Source organism: Lepisma saccharinum, chromosome 3 (assembly GCF_977018435.1).
Source record: "Lepisma saccharinum chromosome 3, izLepSacc3.1, whole genome shotgun sequence".
Taxonomy (NCBI): domain Eukaryota; kingdom Metazoa; phylum Arthropoda; class Insecta; order Zygentoma; family Lepismatidae; genus Lepisma; species Lepisma saccharinum.
In genome coordinates this window covers 1,438,176-1,455,926 of record NC_139231.1, presented here as the reverse complement: position 1 = coordinate 1,455,926, position 17,751 = coordinate 1,438,176, and the positions used below count along the sequence as shown (strand labels likewise).

The window sequence follows — 17,751 nt, the reverse complement described above, 5'->3', positions numbered from 1 at the left end:
TAATAAATAGCTGAAAGAGACAATAAATATATGGATAATAACAAAAAAATCTCGTTAATATGTGAAATACTCCACGCCTTGAATACCGCTTACGTCTCGTTCTACTTTTCATTACAAGTTGGCTTACGCCTAACTATGGTGTTTTAACAAACTAAAAGTCATGCAGACTAAGTCATTCTTATGTCATTGCGCTACAATGACAGTGTCATTCCTCTTGCTACGGGTACCTCTGTGTACACAATTAATTCGTAGGGGAAGACATAACCTTAAAACTAATGGAAGGGAGCGTCACACTTACTACCTTTAGTAGCTGACATCATTGCTCCTCTATTCCTTAAAACATATATATAAACACTTGCGCACTCTTTTATATTTCACTACCGGTATTTCTGCACGTACAACTAAAACACCTATTATTAATCCTTAGCTAGAACATTGAATCAACGAGCGGGATATACTCTAAACGAATGGTAGCGTCACTCTTACTACTTACGCCAGCGTATAGTAGCGGACATATAATTGCTCCTCTATTCTTAGAAATATAATTAGCGTTTCGTTTTTTCACATATTAACTTTACTTTAGTAAAAAAAATATTCCTTAAATAAGGTAAAATAAACAATGCACTGCGACTGACTCATGTATTCTCTCGACTATCTCCTTATCAATTTGCACTACAATTATTAGTACCAAGACTCCCATCTTCGGGCCGAGGAGATTTCAGTCATTTTAATTACGAGTGAGTCGACCACTGATCCTTGTGCATTTCAAAACTATACGTGATAAAATTAAATATCCTCCTTATGATAATCTTTAACAGTTTAAACTTAAAACACATAAACACAAACGGCGTTACTTTTCGGATCATTAACAAGTTACGGTCTGTTTTAAAAATATATATGAAATTGAAACTTTAAAGGACTTTAATTAATTAAAACCACAATTGACTTCAGCAATACTCTCTGCTGTGACCCACTAAGTACACACCATGGTGTGATTGAGTCGTATCGTTTATAGCCGAACTATTATAAGTCACGCACCAAATGCATGTAAAAAAAAAATAAAAAAATACCAAATTGTATTTCAAGAGACTATTGCAAGGACAAGGGTCATCAAAATCAAATGCCACTTTCAAAATTTAGATAAAATCCTGGGAATTGATGATAATTTCCCAGGTGGTAGTTCTGTCATAGCCATCAGGGCCTGACCGAAAGTACCGGGTTCGAGCGAACCACGGCGTTACTAGGAGCGGAATGACAAGGGCTCGTCGGTAGACGTGCCCGGGCTGGCCAAATTCTGGGCGGAATATGACACTCGAATGTCCGACATCGAACCTTCCGGCGCGCGGAATGACGGACGTACCTTATGCCAGATCGCATCGACGCGGGAAACCGCGACGAAGCAAGGGCGCAGAGCTGTTGCCTCATTGCCCGTGGCTACCAAAGGAAACATTCTATTTTCGTTTCCTCCGCATTGTAATGTGCTTTAATGCAGCGGGTGATTAGCCTATTGGGTGGGTGTGGTGGGTAAGGACTGAATTAAAGCTGAGTATCGACATTAACCATCATTAACATTAAAACTGCGTGCTACGCAGCTTTCCCCAAAAATAAAGATTCGCGGAGAAAAAACAATTCTGACATGTCACTATTTAACAAATTTCAATTTTCATTTATTTCGAATGATATAAATGAAAAATTCCGCAACTCGAACACGTAACTCTAATTTTCATCACAATTCCGTAAAATGGATGAAAAGCCCAATCATCTCTAACCACGTAACGATGCCTATCCTTTCAATTTTCATGTCTGTTTAAGAAAACAAGTCTTTGACGCTTTTCATTTCCAAAAGGAAATGAAAAGGCCTGCATCAATCCACCACGTAGCGTTCCTCTGGACGCGGGGATCTTAAATAGGGATGTACTATTAATACTAGTTGATGGTAGAGACAGCCCTGAACGGGCAGGTACAAATATCTAAATATTCATTAAAATAGACTCATGATTCGTTTCTAGACTGAAGAGCAATGCAAATGGCAGAATGGGTGTAGACTAGCTTACCCTGTTCGGTTTAGAAATAAGACCAGTAGCTCCTGCTTCTCAGATGATTCCAGATTAAAAGACCTCGTGTCGCTCTCATGCGCACGTATATAAACCCTCGCTTGGCCTCTCGTCACCTCTTGCCAAAGGCCAGTGTTCTTACCATTTCCTGTAGAAAGCTTATTCTACACATTCTGAGCAGGAGCTGACAAGGCCTGCCAGGGTCAATATTTCTTAACCGAACGGGGTATGGTACGAAATTACGGTTTTGTATATTTTAACTTTTAGTTTCTTAGATATTAAACGAGAAGACAAAAGTTTATGAAGAGAGAAGTAACATGCATTTCCTGAATTAAGCCTACTTTTTATTTCCTCTTTAATATAATTTTCATTTGTTAATATTACTCCTAAGTATTTGAATTTGGAAACTGGTTCAAACGAGTTGTTATCAATAATTAGATTCTGATTATTACCTAACACTTGGTTTCGGCCTGTAAGCATATATTTAGTTTTCTCTTTGTTAACTTCCAAACCTATCTCTTTAGCAGTTTTGAAAAATATTTTAGCATTATTCTTAATTGTATTCACATCATCCCCCAGTAAGTCTACATCATCTGCATATGCTAACAACTGAGTCACACCATTTAATTTTAGTCCTTCTTTAGTTTCTTTTACCTTCCTAACAGCATATTCTAAGGCAAAATTAAAGAGCAATGGAGATAATGCATCTCCTTGTTTTAACCCATCATGAATTGTAAATTTGTCAGACATATTAATACCCACACGAATTTTACTTTCTGTTTCACTGGTGCATATTTTTATCATACTAACAAGCTTCTTAGGTATTCCAAACTCTACTAATATATTATATAGTTTATCTCTTTTGACCGAATCATATGCTTTTTTGAAATCAATGAATAGCTGATGGACATTTTGATTATATTCCCACTTTTTTTCAAGTGTGTGTCTGATGTGAAAAATTGGATCTGTAGTTGATCTGTTACGTTTAAATCCACATTGATAATCACCTATAATTTCATTAGCATATGGTGTTAGTCTTGTTAAAAGAATGTTAGATAATATTTTATATGTTGTTGAGAGTAGAGAAATTCCACGGTAATTATTGCAGTTCATTTTATCACCTTTTTTAAACACAGGAACAATTATGGATTCTTTCCACTGTTGAGGGATTTCTTCTTTATTCCATATTAAACAAATTAATTTATGAATTTGACATATTAATGAATTTCCACCATATTTAATTAACTCAGCTGGTATTAAATCAATGCCAGGTGCTTTGTTATTCTTTAGCCTTTTAATAGCATCTTTAACTTCAGTCAAGTTAGGTTCTGGAACTAAAGGTTCTGCTGTGTGTACTTCATTCACTTCTGATTTATCTCCTACGTGGACATTTAAAAGGTCATAAAAGTAGTTCTTCCATCTATTTAGAATATCACTTGGGTCAGCTAGAAAATCACCGTCTTTATCTTTTATCAAGTTTACTTTAGGTTGCCACCCCTTTCTAAACTCATTTACACCTTTATATAAATCTCTGATATTTTTATTTTTGCTGTTTGTTTCAATTTCGTTAATTTTGCTTTTCAAGTAATCTCTTTTCTTACTTCTAAATGTGTGGTTAACTTCTCGCTTTATTCTATTATAATTGTTTAGATTTGTATCATCAGAGTTATTTAACCACCTAAGTCTAGCCTGATTTCTTATTTCTATTAGATTATGACATTCATTATCAAACCATGGCTTACTTTTTCTCGGTTTATGGTATCCTATACTTTCTTTAGCTGCTGATTCTATTGCATTACGTATGTGCTCCCAATTCTTATTTACGTCTGTTTCATTTATATTTTCATCATGATTTAAATCCTGCAAAACATCAAATCTATTTGACAGTTTCATTTGGTAATCTTTCTTAATTCTTTCATCAGTAAACTTTCCTGTATCAAATTTTAGAACTTTTAGATTTTGTTGCTTATGATTTATCACTGAGAGCCTTTCTCTTAATTTAGCAATTACTAAATAATGGTCACTGGCACACACTGTACAAGATACTAATCATGTTAAACAGTAAATGGTGTTATCATCATTAAACTGTAAATATACATGGCAGCTGATATTTAGCAAACAATCATTTAAAAAATATCAAAAATTCAGCTACAAAGAGCTTACAAAATATTTTAAGTTACACTTGTAGAGTACATCCAGAATTTTTTATTTTACTGGAAGAAAAATTACTGAAATTATGTATTATAGTTTCATTAACACACTTAACAAACATTTCCATAATAGGTACATATGTACAGTATCAGAAACCGAAAAATGTACATTTACATATAATTTATTTTTTGTTTGCTTTAATCAAAATTTTCAAATATTTTACAGCGCAATTTACTAGAAAAGGCCTTTCTATAAAAATCATATATCTATATGTATGGTGCAAAAAACCATACCAGCAATTTAAAGCATGTTTTTTTTAAAAAAAAATAAAAAATCATTTAAATAAAAAAAATAATCAAAAATGATTTTTTAAATAAAAATCATGATTTTTCATCCACTCTGCATTCAACTTAGGCCACGGTGGCTCAGTCGGTAAAGCATCTGACTACCATGCTAAAGGTCCCGGGTTCGATCCCCGGCCAGTTCAAATCCGGGAACTTTTCTAACGATGGAAGCGGCCCCGGCACCCACCCAGCGTCGAATAACATGGGTATCTGGGGGGTAAAGGCGATCAGGGGCATGATGCTGATCACATCACCCCACTCACGACCGGATCAAGAAAGTATGGGGCGTTACCCCCACACCCCCTATACGCCTTCATGGCATGGTGCTATGCACAGGGGAACACTTTACCTTTACCTTTTACCTGCATTCAACTTAAGGTTTTCACTAATGACAGCAATGCTTAGGAATTTTTCGTGTAGACCAATTCTTCTTCAACCTTTCTTCTACTTGAAAAACAAGACTTCCGTAAACACACATATAAAATTCTAGCATCTGTCCGACCTCAGGCCCATATATTTCTCATCTGTTTGGCTCCTCATGCTACATGAAGGAAACCATACCTCATGTCCTTCAATTAGACACGTTGGAAATATGTAACCATTTCTATCGCATCACATCACTAAGGTTGAAGTGGTATCACTAAGGTTGAAGTGATATTAACCTCTAGTGTACGGGAGCCTCTCCAGACAGGAACTTTCCAAGTGCATGCTTTCAAACTTGGGGTAGCAAGGGGTAGTAACTCGAGAACTAATTGTCAATGAGAGATTCAATTGGTTTTGTTTTTTGGAATAACAAGGCTTTTAGCAGAAAAAAAAAAGTAAAGTGCTCCCCTGTGCTTAGCACCACACCATGAAGGCGTATAGGGGGTGTAGGTGTAACGCCCCACACTTTTAGCAGAGGTGAAATTTATACATTGTACATCTGAGTAATGAATAAGGGAAGAAGAGAAGAAAAAAATGGTATTCTATTCAGCATGCCTTCAGGGTGGCCACTCTAGGACCATGATAAAATTCAAGTAAAATTCCCATTTTTCAAGGCGAACTTTCCAAAAATTCAACTGTCCAAGCAGATGCTTTCTCTGTTTTGTCTGTAGAGGCTTACAATTCAAGTCTAGAAATATGCAACAAAGTAAGAAGATTAATAACAAATGCATGCCCTCTGCTTTTGTGCTGGTGTACAAATCTCTGCAGAAACAAATGTTTAAATTTTTCTAGCATGCTGAAAATTGCACTTCGCTCATATTAAATTACATATATTGGAAACTGTAATTTTTCAGCTTCGTCACATCACTATATATATTATAGTGGTGGGCTGAAAGCGATAAAGTTCCAATAAAAATATACCAATACCAATAACCAATATTCTACCGATCAGATTTAAAATCCCAAATGGTTCTTGAAGAACCTGCATGGATCATTGACCTCCTTGATAAATGTGTGTTTCCAGGTGACTGCAGTGCTAAAGACGTTACATATTTAGACATTTTTTTAAAAACTATGGCATAGATATTATCCATAGAAATGATAACGAAATGGCAGATTTTTGCTCTAAATTATAACATATTTATAGATATATTGTATCAGTAAAATATAGTACCGATTAACCTGTCACATCCCTAATATATTATATATGTAAATATAAATGTAAATAAATAATATAAATAAATAATATAAATGTAAAAATAAAGCCATCAGTATCTGTTCAATCTGAATTAAGATTCAGAATACTATTTTTCATAAAGCATGGAAGAAATAAAAAAAAAGGGCAATAAATATTTCTTAATACGTATTGAAATGAATATCTGATTTTATGAACTTAAAAATTCAGTCTGAAATAATATATATTTTAAGTGAAAGCAATGCCATTTTATTTACCACAATTTTTTTACAATAATCAGGTAAAAGATAAATAAAGTGTACTGTATTTACTTTCCACAGATAAAGATGGTTGATATTTAATATCCCCTCTTCTTCTTTAGAATTGTAACACACAACATTTCTCTTTAATACCTGGCATCATACTCTTGAAATCAATACCATGGAATAGAAATTTCTAAGCTTTTCAAATCAATATTAACCATGAGCATGCACACAGAATAGTAGTAAATTAAAACATTACAAATTACATAGGTCAACAGAATAAAACAAGACACAAAAGCATTAATATATTGTACATAAACTCAGCATACAAAATAGACAAAACATTGAAAGGTGCTTCTGATCATACAAGAATCATAGTCAATAGAAAACAAGAGTATAAAAGTAGCAGAGGTACATGCAATGACATATGAGGAATGTGAAAAAGAATATATTGGAGAGCAAGAAGAGTTATAAAACAGAGATGGAAAGAACATTTGAGTAACAACAAAGAAGAAAGAATCACGAGAGGAATCAGTAATCATGCTCTCATAAATAGACATAGGATAAAAGAACAATTATAAACAAGATGAAAAATGCAAGATGAGTTTGTAAGGCTTTGAATATAATAGAAATGAACAAAATATAAGTGCCAAGTGGATTAAAATAATAAATTAAAAATGATACCTAGCACCCTTGATACATGACAGTATAAGATAAAAAAAGACAGAAAAATAAATTAAAAGTAAAATGAAATATAGCAATATAACAGTTTTAATGTTGTGTTCGTTAACTTTATTTCATGAATGCATGTTTCTGGGAATGATAAATAGGGTAGCAAATTAACCTTTAGCATATGGAGCCTTGTGCGCCTGTTTTCCCATTGAAGCCAGCATGGCAGCACCTTTTCAAACTTACCGCAAAGAAAGAAGAAGAAGAAAAACAAACTAACGAGAGAGATAAAATTGGTTTTATTATCTTTCTTGAAGACAGGAATTTTTTGGTGGAAGTAAAATTTATACATTCTGCCTCCCCATAATTAGTGTTAAAGCAAGAAGAATAAAATTGATTTTTTTTTAAAAATTGCCCCTGTCTCTCCCTCAATAGACTGAAGTGAATGTAAAAAATGTAGTATATAGTGGTGGTATATTCCTCGAACAGCACAAAGTTTCATTGAAATCAGACTGATTCTTCTTCAGTAAAAAAATAATTACATTATATAAAGCGGCAGTGTTGCCAACTTTGAAAAAAAAAACCCTGAAATTATAGCTTTCAGAAATTTTGCATAATTACAAAAAATTTGAACTTTGGGCTTTTGCCCCCGCTTCCCCCTGGACCCTTCATTGTCACATGTTACTTAAAATGTTGCTTTTTACTCATTCTTACATATAAAATTTAAATTTTTCAAAAAGATGCACTGGTTGAGCAGTTATAACCTTTTATCTTCAATTTATCCCATAGTAACAAAAGGGAAACGAAGGGCTTTTTCAAGCAGTGCTTGTTAATAATAGTAAAAATCGATATTTTTTGTAATTTGAGTATGTAATACTTTCAGAGGTATACATACTAATGAACAAAAAAGACAGAACTGAAATATCATGTGCAGTTTTGAAGAAATGGCACGTTAATTGCTGCTGTGCACTACCACGTGGTCCTGGCAGACTTCGACAATTAAGTCTTTGCCCCACATCCCCCCTGAATACTTAATTTTCAGACGTTGCTTAAAATATTGCTTTTTACTCATTCTTGCTTGTAGTATTTAAAATTTTCAATAAGATGCAGCCATTTTGAAGTTTTATAGATCTATCGCATAATAATGTGAGGATAACGAAGGGAAAATAAGGTCCTTTTCAAACCTTGCTTGTTAATAGTAGTAACAATTGATATATTATTTTGTAATTCGAGTGTGTCATACCATCGTATGTATACTACAGATAGAAAAAGATCAAACTGAAATATCATGTGTAGTTTTCAAGAAATGGCATGTTAATTGCTGCCGTGTGCTGCTGGTCGAAATATCGACCATGTGTTCTCAACAGAAATACAGGCGTGGTTCCAAATTCAACCATGCGGATGCTAAAGGTTACTATTCCGGAACAAAGAAACCTGAAAAATTGATTTGTCAAAGTTCTAATCATTTTGCTGGCCACTATTGATTTGATATGATTTGATTTACTTTATTTAACTTCGCTTTTTGTGCCACTTTTAGCTAATTAGCAAAGATGGGGATGAGTGATGATATGATGAAATTGATGAATAGACATTCACAAACATCCATGCCCAGGCTGGGATTCGAACCTGGGACCCCTGGTGCCGTAGCACGATGTGCTAACCACTCCGCCATGGGGGCCGGCTCGCTGGCCACTGTATGAAGTTCTATTTTATCAAAATAAGTGTTTGTTAGGCCTTTAGACACTATTTAAATGCCATAAAATTGTATATCTTGAAACATCAAGAAAAATGTAATAGTTGTATCACAAAAGAAATATTGCCAGCCCATTGGTTGAGCGTGTTAAGTGGTTGATTTTTGATCTCACCATCAAATTTCCCGGGTTTGAATCCTAGTCAATGTGTTCTTTGTGAGTAACCCTTCATCATTTTTGCCTACTCATCCTCATAGTCTTGGTTAGCCAAAAGTGGCAGAAAAGTGATGATAACTAACAATACGAAATGAGAAAGGAATGTTATTTCTGTGAAAATCATCTCACAAAACTATCAGTGGCAGTGACGTGTGGTGACGTCGACACTTTGGGTAGCAGTCAGTGGCGTGCTCAAGGGGGATGGGGTTGGTGTGGGTCACACCCCTATTCCTAAAAAAAGAATGTCGATAACAGGAAAAGATTGCAAAATGATGAAAGAGTACTAAAAAAAAGTACACGTAAACCACACCCACATTCGAAAATAAAAAAACTATTTGATTTGACTACTAAGCCAGAGATCCTGGGTTCGAATCTCGGCTTGGCCATGAGTATTCTTTGTGTGTGTCTCTTCATCAATTTTATCGTATCATCTTCGCGATTAGCCAAAAGTGGCGAAAAAGCGAAGTAAAATAAACCAAATCAAACAATCAATCAATGATTTGACTTGATTTTTGTTGCTTAGCGTCGCTTTTTGTCACATTTGGTTAACTGCGAAGATGATACGATAAAATTAATGAAGGGACAAACATAAATCAACACCCATGCCCAGGTAGGGATTCGAACTCGGAACTCCTGGTGTCGTAGCGCACTGTGATAACCACTCTCCCATGGTTGGTTGATTTGGTGTTTAAAGTACACTTTATGCACAGAAACAAAACAGGTAACAAAACACACTTTTTTTGTAGTTTCTTCAATAATATTCATTTGGCTTATTTCATTATTCACTGCAGAGTACAACACATAGGACAAGAATTCGCACTCATCACGGGTTCGAATCCCGGTCTGGATTGTTCATATGAGGTCCCTTCATCAATTTCATCATATCATCACTCACCCTCATTTTCGCGACAACCAATGTGGCAGAAAAGCGAGTTAAATAAACCAAACCAACAACAATATGAATGTGCATTCTCTTGCCCAAATAAATACATCCGTATTTATGACTGTTAGAGGCCAAGAGTAGTATATTTAAATAAAACACTACTAAAACGAGTGAGAGCCTGAGCAAATATTTGTAATTTAATCATTATATATTCCATATTTAAAAGAAAGAAAGCATAACATTATTGTCTGCACATAACACGTTCCCATTTCATAAATAATAAAACTACATCCATATTATACATACATATTGTACAACGTGTAAAAGGTTGTGTAAATACAGAGAACATAAGTACTGCAGAAAATTTTACCCTGAGTTCTTTAGAGGATTTACAAAATAATCTATGAGAAACCAATCCCCTACTTGTCCTATAGGAGATAGACTGGGGGACCTGAAAGCCTAGGCTTTCAACCATTGCAACGGGGGGCGAGGGGGCAAGGGAGGTAGAGGTAGAAATCTTCCTCTTTCCTTCGGGCGGCCATTTCTATCTGGAAACTGGTCAGGCGGAAGAAGAGCGAGCTAGGGTATCCAGCCAGCTTAGCCCGCGGATCACACCGATGGACGAGATGAGCGTGGAAATGGAAGTATTGCATATGAACTGTGGCTTTAACAAGGCAATACATATTGTGATTTGAATATAATTCGAAATGTGAGATTGATTGATCTATCTCTGCTAGACTAGCTACTCCTCAGTGCACGTCACTGATCAGTGGTAACATAGTACTTGCAGAGAATTCCAATAGGCTGACTGATTTAGTTTATTTTGCTTCGCTTTTCTACCACTTTTGGCTAATTGTGAAGATGAGCATGAGTAATGATATAATGAAGTTGATGAAGGAATATTCACAAGGAACACCCATGCTCAGATCAGGATATGAACCCAGGACCTGTAGTGTTGTAGTATGTAATAGAATCTAAATGAGTTGACAATAAAACAGTGAATCAAGCATGGACCTGGTTTTTCAAAACCATGTTGATTTGTTATGGTCTAATTCCCATAAGCTACCATCAAGCCGAATTTCACTCCTCTGTCTTAAGAAGTAACGTTTTTCAATATGGCGTCCACCAACTTCCGGTTTTCCACAATCATGTTGATTTGTCATACTCTAATTAGCATAAGCTACCATCAAACCGAATTTCACTTCTCTATCTTAAGAAGTAACGTTTTTCAATATGGTGTCCATCAACTTCCGGTTTTCCACAATCATGTTGATTTAACATACACTAATTAGCAAGATCTACCACCAAATCGAATTTCACTTCTCTATCTTAAGAGGTAACCTTTTTCAATATGGCATCCATCAACTTCCGGTTTTCCACAATCATGTTGATTTGCCATACACTAATTAGCATAAGCTACCGTCAAAGCGAATTTTACTTCTCTATCTTAAGAAGTGATATTTTTCAATATGGCGTGTAATTTCCAGTTTTACCAAATTCATATTGATTGGCAATGCCAGGTCAACCCGAATTTAAGATCTGTAACTTAGATGGTAACATTTCTCAATATGGCGTACATTAACTTTCCCTTTTTTCCACATGTATTAGTTGGTAATATTCTAATTACATAAACTATCATCATGTCGAACTTTCAATATCTTGCTTGAAAAGATTTTTTTTTAATATGTTGGCATCACATTGCACCCTAATATTACGTGTATTGGTTATATAAAAGTAACATTATTAATAACAAATCTCACGATTCCATATTTATTTTTATATACAGGGTGACTGGTAATTAGATGTATTCCCTGAAAGGGGTTAAAGTAGAGACAATTTGCAATAAATTTGACCATATGATACCCCGTCCGAAAATTAGTAGTTTTCGAGATAATCGAGTTTCTATTGTTTTTTCTAAAAATGACAATTTTCCACATAAAAAGATGAATTGAGAAAAAACTGATAATTGTAGGGAACTTATTTAAGCGTTTTCTGATAGCTAACAAACAAGTGGTTCGTTTTAAAAAAAGTTTTTTCCAAATAACAATCACTGTAAGTACCGGGTGGGTCTAAACTTACAAGTGATGATAAAAAAATGCACTCTTAGTTTACTTGCCAATGTATTAATAACAAAAATGGTATGACACGAACCGTACAAATTACTTAAATTACTTCCTTGTGTCATCAGCTATCCAACAAGGTACAAATGTTGCTAACATTTACATTTGTGTACAAGAAATAATACTTCATTCATCTTCATGTGTATGGAATCAATGAACATTACACGTCTTGCTCAAAGTGGGCACCTCCGTTACGAATGCAGGCACGCAGGGTTTTTACGGACATTTGTTCTCTTAACTCGTGATGTGATGGTTACCTTGACGTGTTGACCAGCTGTTAAGATCCTCTCCCTGAGCTCTTCTTGCGAGTTTACCGGTGCCTTGTCATGTTGCTCCACTTTGAGCAAGACGTGTAATGTTCTTTAATTGTATTGTTCATTGATTCCATACACATGAAGATGAATGAAGTATTATTTCTTGTACACAAATGTAAATGTTAGCAACATTTGTACCTTGTTGGATAGCTGATGACACAAGGAAGTAATTTAAGTAATTTGTACGGTTCGTGTCATACCATTTTTGTTATTAATACATTGGCAAGTAAACTAAGAGTGCATTTTTTTATCATCACTTGTAAGTTTAGACCCACCCGGTACTTACAGTGATTGTTATTTGGAAAAAACTTTTTTTTAAACGAACCACTTGTTTGTTAGCTATCAGAAAACGCTTAAATAAGTTCCCTACAATTATCAGTTTTTTCTCAATTCATCTTTTTATGTGGAAAATTGTCATTTTTAGAAAAAACAATAGAAACTCGATTATCTCGAAAACTACTAATTTTCGGACGGGGTATCATATGGTCAAATTTATTGCAAATTGTCTCTACTTTTAACTCCTTTCAGGGAATACATCTAATTACCAATCACCCTGTATATATTACCTACAACCTCCATTAATATTAGTTATTATCGATTTTTCAAGAATTCAACAATGAAAGTTTTAAAATGAAGAGTTACGTGACATAAATTTTCTGATCCATTCAATACCCATGTACCCAAAGCTGTCATCCCTGAAGCACTCTCGGGTACAAACGGAATGGTATAGCAGAAGCGTTATTGTTCGCCTTACCAAGAGGTTCTGGTATTTTCCTTGGAATGGTTTACAGCACTTGGGCCGGTACGCACTACCCGGTAAGGAAATAACATGGAACGGTGACAAATACCAATGAATTGCGTTACGTTACAGGTCCCTGGAATCAAGCGACTTTACAAAATAATTATAATTGTAAGGTAAGCATATCTGAATGTTCATGTTTTTATTTTGTGTTCACACATGTTTGAGTGTTTTAGCTTCTATTGTTCTGATGGTGGAAGGATCCAACAAAATTTAAAATTTGTTACAATAAATAATAAGTTTTAATGTAGGTATCCTTACGTCACCATGTAGACACTAATCAGAGTTATTCGAAGGAAACTCTTGGAAAAAGAGGGAATTTCTGTCAAGAGGGGAACAGATCTTGAATGATACCATGAATTCAATCCACAAGTGCCAATTTATAGCAAAATACTGTAATTGGATATACACTTTAGCATGTGATAAAACATGTTTCTTTCCATGATGAGTCAATTGTGAAAGATTAACTTTAACTCAAATAAAATATATGTAAGTTATTTTAATAGATAAGCAAAATATGGTATTTTCTAAAAATATAGTTTCCTTTACCATCCAGGTATTCAAAAAGAGTTTGAACCTTATGTATAAACCACCTACAGAGGTGCATGCAAGATAAAATAATTTCGTGCAAGGCCTGATGTAAAGTTTCCAAGGATTCTGATACAAATAGTTTATTTATACTTGTACATTTTTCATCAGGGTGTGTGATATGATGTTGACATTCTTAGAAATTTACAAGTTGTTATAACCAATAAGTTTGCTTTGCGTGAGATTTATATTACCAATTATTAGCTGTATGTGTACAAAAATGGTTAATTCTACTAGGTAATGTCTCTGTCCACTCCAGTTTCTGGGAAGAATATAGTTCCCTCAATGATGATATTTAAAGAGCTGAAAACAACAAATTATCTATTTATACACAGAAACAGAAATCATGCATGATGTTATGTAGAATGTGCATGCTAACTTACATTTGCACCGATCCTTGACAAATATCTGTTTCGGATGTGGAAGTCCGAGTTTGCCTGCAGGAGGTCATGAGGAGTTACGTCTGACATGGAACCTGACGCCAGAAGCTTTTCCCTTTCCAAAACTTCAGCCGCTCTGTAATTAAAATACCACTATGATAATAAAGAAAGCAAATTAAGAAAATAATGTGTAATTCTAAAAAAAAAAATGAGTTGAATTTTTATAACTTTCAAAGGTTTGTTCACCCTTCTTGTGACAGGTTGGAAAGGCCAACACAAGAAGTGCCACGTAGATTTTCTGAGAAATGCTGGATAAACCCCCACTCACCTGGGAAGCATGTGAGAAGAACAAAAAGTCATGGAACTGCCTGGTAACAACACTAAATGACTGATTCATTTGGTTCCTCTTACTTCACTTTTCTGTCACTTTTGCCTAATTGTGAAGATGAGGATGAGTGATCATATTTGAAATTGATAAAGCGGCACAGGCTTGGATTCACAAACACAAAACCCTTGGCATCATAGTGAACTGTGCTAACCACTCTGCCATGGAGGTTGGCCACTGAATGATGAATAGATGAAATTTATGAAGGGACACCTCACAAACAAACACCCATGCCCAACCTGGAACTTGGTGGAGAGATTGTAACCTGACCACTCAATGAAACATTCATACCTTAATCATAATACGAAGCTAAAATCTTTGGTTTTGTAGCATGCTACACTAACCACTCTGGCATGGAGATTGGTTGAATAACAAAATAAAAATTGGGGCAAGTTCTTTCTGCAGTACACGTAACTTATTCTATGTTTCCTCTATGTTTCCACACTGCAAATGAATAAGATAAACAACTCCCACAGACCCAACCAGCAAAACTATTGTTGACTGACTCTTGCATTTTTCTTGCAGGAAGAAAAATATAGTTTGTCTACCCAACATCATTTTTATCTGCTGCCTTTCAAATTCGGTAATTTTTTAAACCACCGTAATATGCATTAAAAAGTATGCACATGTGTCCACTGTCCAAGAGAAACACATCCCCACAAAAAGTTCAAAATAGCATTGCAGTTCACATATAAATGAATATAAAGAGAAGCAACAAGGTTTTACTTTCAACTCTGAACAGAATATTACACAGTCAGTAGACACACAACAAAATATTTGATGCCCCTCCGCCACCAATAAAAAGAAAGAAAAGGAACAATGTACTGGAGTAAGTTGTGTGTGAGAACCTGAGGAACATAACTCCAAAAATCCAGTTTCCAGTTTTGTTAAATGCATCTCCTCTGAAGAGCTCTCATTGGAGTCATATTGATGTATCTCCATGTCTTCTCCTTAGCGGTAGAATCACATTATCTCCAATTTTCTGACTTTTCTTGGTCAGACATACATAGTGCGGCAATTTGAAATCGAGACTGATTTTTTTGCTCGGTAGGTGGCGCCACTGTGCAAGAGTTCTGTGGTGCGAAAAAGTAACGGGTATCTCATGAACAATCGACGCAGAGCTCGTTGACCTTGAGCGACATTGCCACTTGTGGCATTGTTGAATGTGGGCACGTGTCGTGGAAGTGTGATTTCAACATGGAACAAAGAGCAAACATCAAGTTTTGTGCAGTCTTGGGTAAAACTACTGCGGAAACGTTGCACATGTTGTAGCAAGTCTATAGGGACAACTGTTTATCCTATACGCGTGTATTTGGATGTGTCAGGCATTTAAGTGAAGGACGAGAGCTAATTAAACACGACTACCATCCAGGTGTAGCAGGAATGATGAGAACACCAAAATTGGTTGAGAAAGTGAGGACAATCATTACTGAAGACTGAAATTTGAGACAGACTGTTACTGCTGCATTTTATCTTGAGGTACTGAAACGTTTGATGCAAGGAATAACACATGTGAGGCCCGAGTATCGGGATGATGGCAGCTGGCGTCTGTTTCATGACAGTGCCCCAAGTCACAAGACAGTGATTGCGAATAACTTTTGGGCCCTAAATAGACTGTGTGTTGTCACACCCTGCCTACTCACCGGATCTGGCTCCATGTGATTATTTTTTATTTCCTAAACCAAAATCTGCACTGAAAGGTTTTTACTTTTATATCTACCAACAATCAAGAAGGCTACGACTGGATTTTAAACAGCGTTACACAAAACGAATTTCAGCAATCCTTCCATACACTGGTAGGCATTGCGCTACGATGTGAGGATGCAGGAGGATCCTACTTTGAATGATCCCTGGTAAGTAACTTTCTATGAAGACTTGTTTATTTTTTACAGCACCAGTCTCGATTTCAAATTGCCCCACTGTGTATTGCTAAGAATAAATTATTTTCTCTCCCATGTAAATCTGATAAATTGGAGTTATGTCCATGTGGTTCTCACATGACGAAGTGATGACTTCCAGTTCAGGAATAGCCACGTGCACGCAAAATCAGAAACATGTGTCAGTGGAACACGAAATTTTAAAAAAAATTCACATATTACTTTCAAAATTCAACCATCAATATCAAATAACCTCATGGTTACTTACAGTCTGTTTCTATCATAGATCTCTCTCTCGGTGGTTGTCATATTGAGGATCCCAGAAGTCCCTGAATCACGAATCCACGTGAGGACCGATCCCACTAAGGCAACTGGAAACATACATAGAGAAATTTAAAAAAATCTTATAGTATTATTGCTTCAACAGATTTTAATTAGACAGGTGAGATACAAAGTAGACTACACTAAATTAAAATCTCCATGGAGGAACTGCCTTGACGATCAAGGTCTGCCAAGCAGCTTTTCATATATGGTGAGCTCATCCTGACTTTCGAGACCAGAGTCTGGCTGGGTAAATATCAAAATTTTGAAGCTCATACACTGTGTTACATGTTTTTTTCTCTCTCCTGAGAAACTTGGTCTGACTATTGTAATATAAGTAGGGTTCGGAAGTTGATAACAAATCATCTCTTATTGAGCCCTGAAAACAACGCTTAATCTGATATCAGTCCATTTTCCTTCATTTAGAACTAGAAAACAGTTTTTTGTGTTTTTTTTGCATATTTCGGCCTTTTTTCCTTTTTCATTTTAGTGTTTTTTCCTGTTTTATTGAATTTTTTAGGCTTTTTCCTTCTCCCTCGTTGTTTTCTGAATTTTAAATGCACTTGTTAGCATAAATTACATATTTAAATTTCCTGACATTAGCAAGTTCACCATTAATCGAAAATATGGTTAATGAAAAGGTACAATATTATTTTAACTGAATGTTTCGCAATGCATTAAATAATTTATTGCAGTAAATTTATTTTTCTGCCAGCAAATTTAAAATACTTCGTGTGAAGCTTACCTTGAGGTTCCTTTGGTAGCCTATCGGTTTAATACGTGGCTTTAAAGTAAAAGTAAAAGTTAGTCAATATTTTAAAATATATAACCTGATGTACGTGAAACACAACCGTATTTTCAGATGATAGCTGACAACTGTTCCGTGGAAGGTTCATTCTGAAAGAAGACCAATGACTTACACAGAAAAACCTTGCTGTGTATTTTATGTAACCTTGAAGTAAAAATAAAGAAAACTACATTAGCACTTTATTGCTTTAACCCCTTGCTTGAGTAGTTCCACCAAGCAACGGGTTTTATCGAATTATTCGACTGCTCTCTTGTAATTCATGAAAAAATAAAGCTTTCATTTTCAGAGCGA

At 35.3% G+C, this 17,751-nt stretch overlaps 1 protein-coding gene across 1 annotated transcript in view; it reads right to left on the bottom strand.

The window, feature by feature from the left end:
• LOC145984895 (lysosomal dipeptide transporter MFSD1-like) overlaps window positions 1-17,751 on the bottom strand; it is a 76,877-nt gene that overhangs the window by 13,709 nt on the left and 45,417 nt on the right. Inside the window, exons 9-10 of the mRNA XM_083118268.1 lie at window positions 16,600-16,702; window positions 14,073-14,205 (exon numbers count right to left, since the gene is read on the bottom strand). Of these exons, the coding sequence (XP_082974394.1) occupies window positions 14,073-14,205; window positions 16,600-16,702 (236 nt within the window). The remainder of the gene's footprint in view (window positions 1-14,072; window positions 14,206-16,599; window positions 16,703-17,751) is intronic.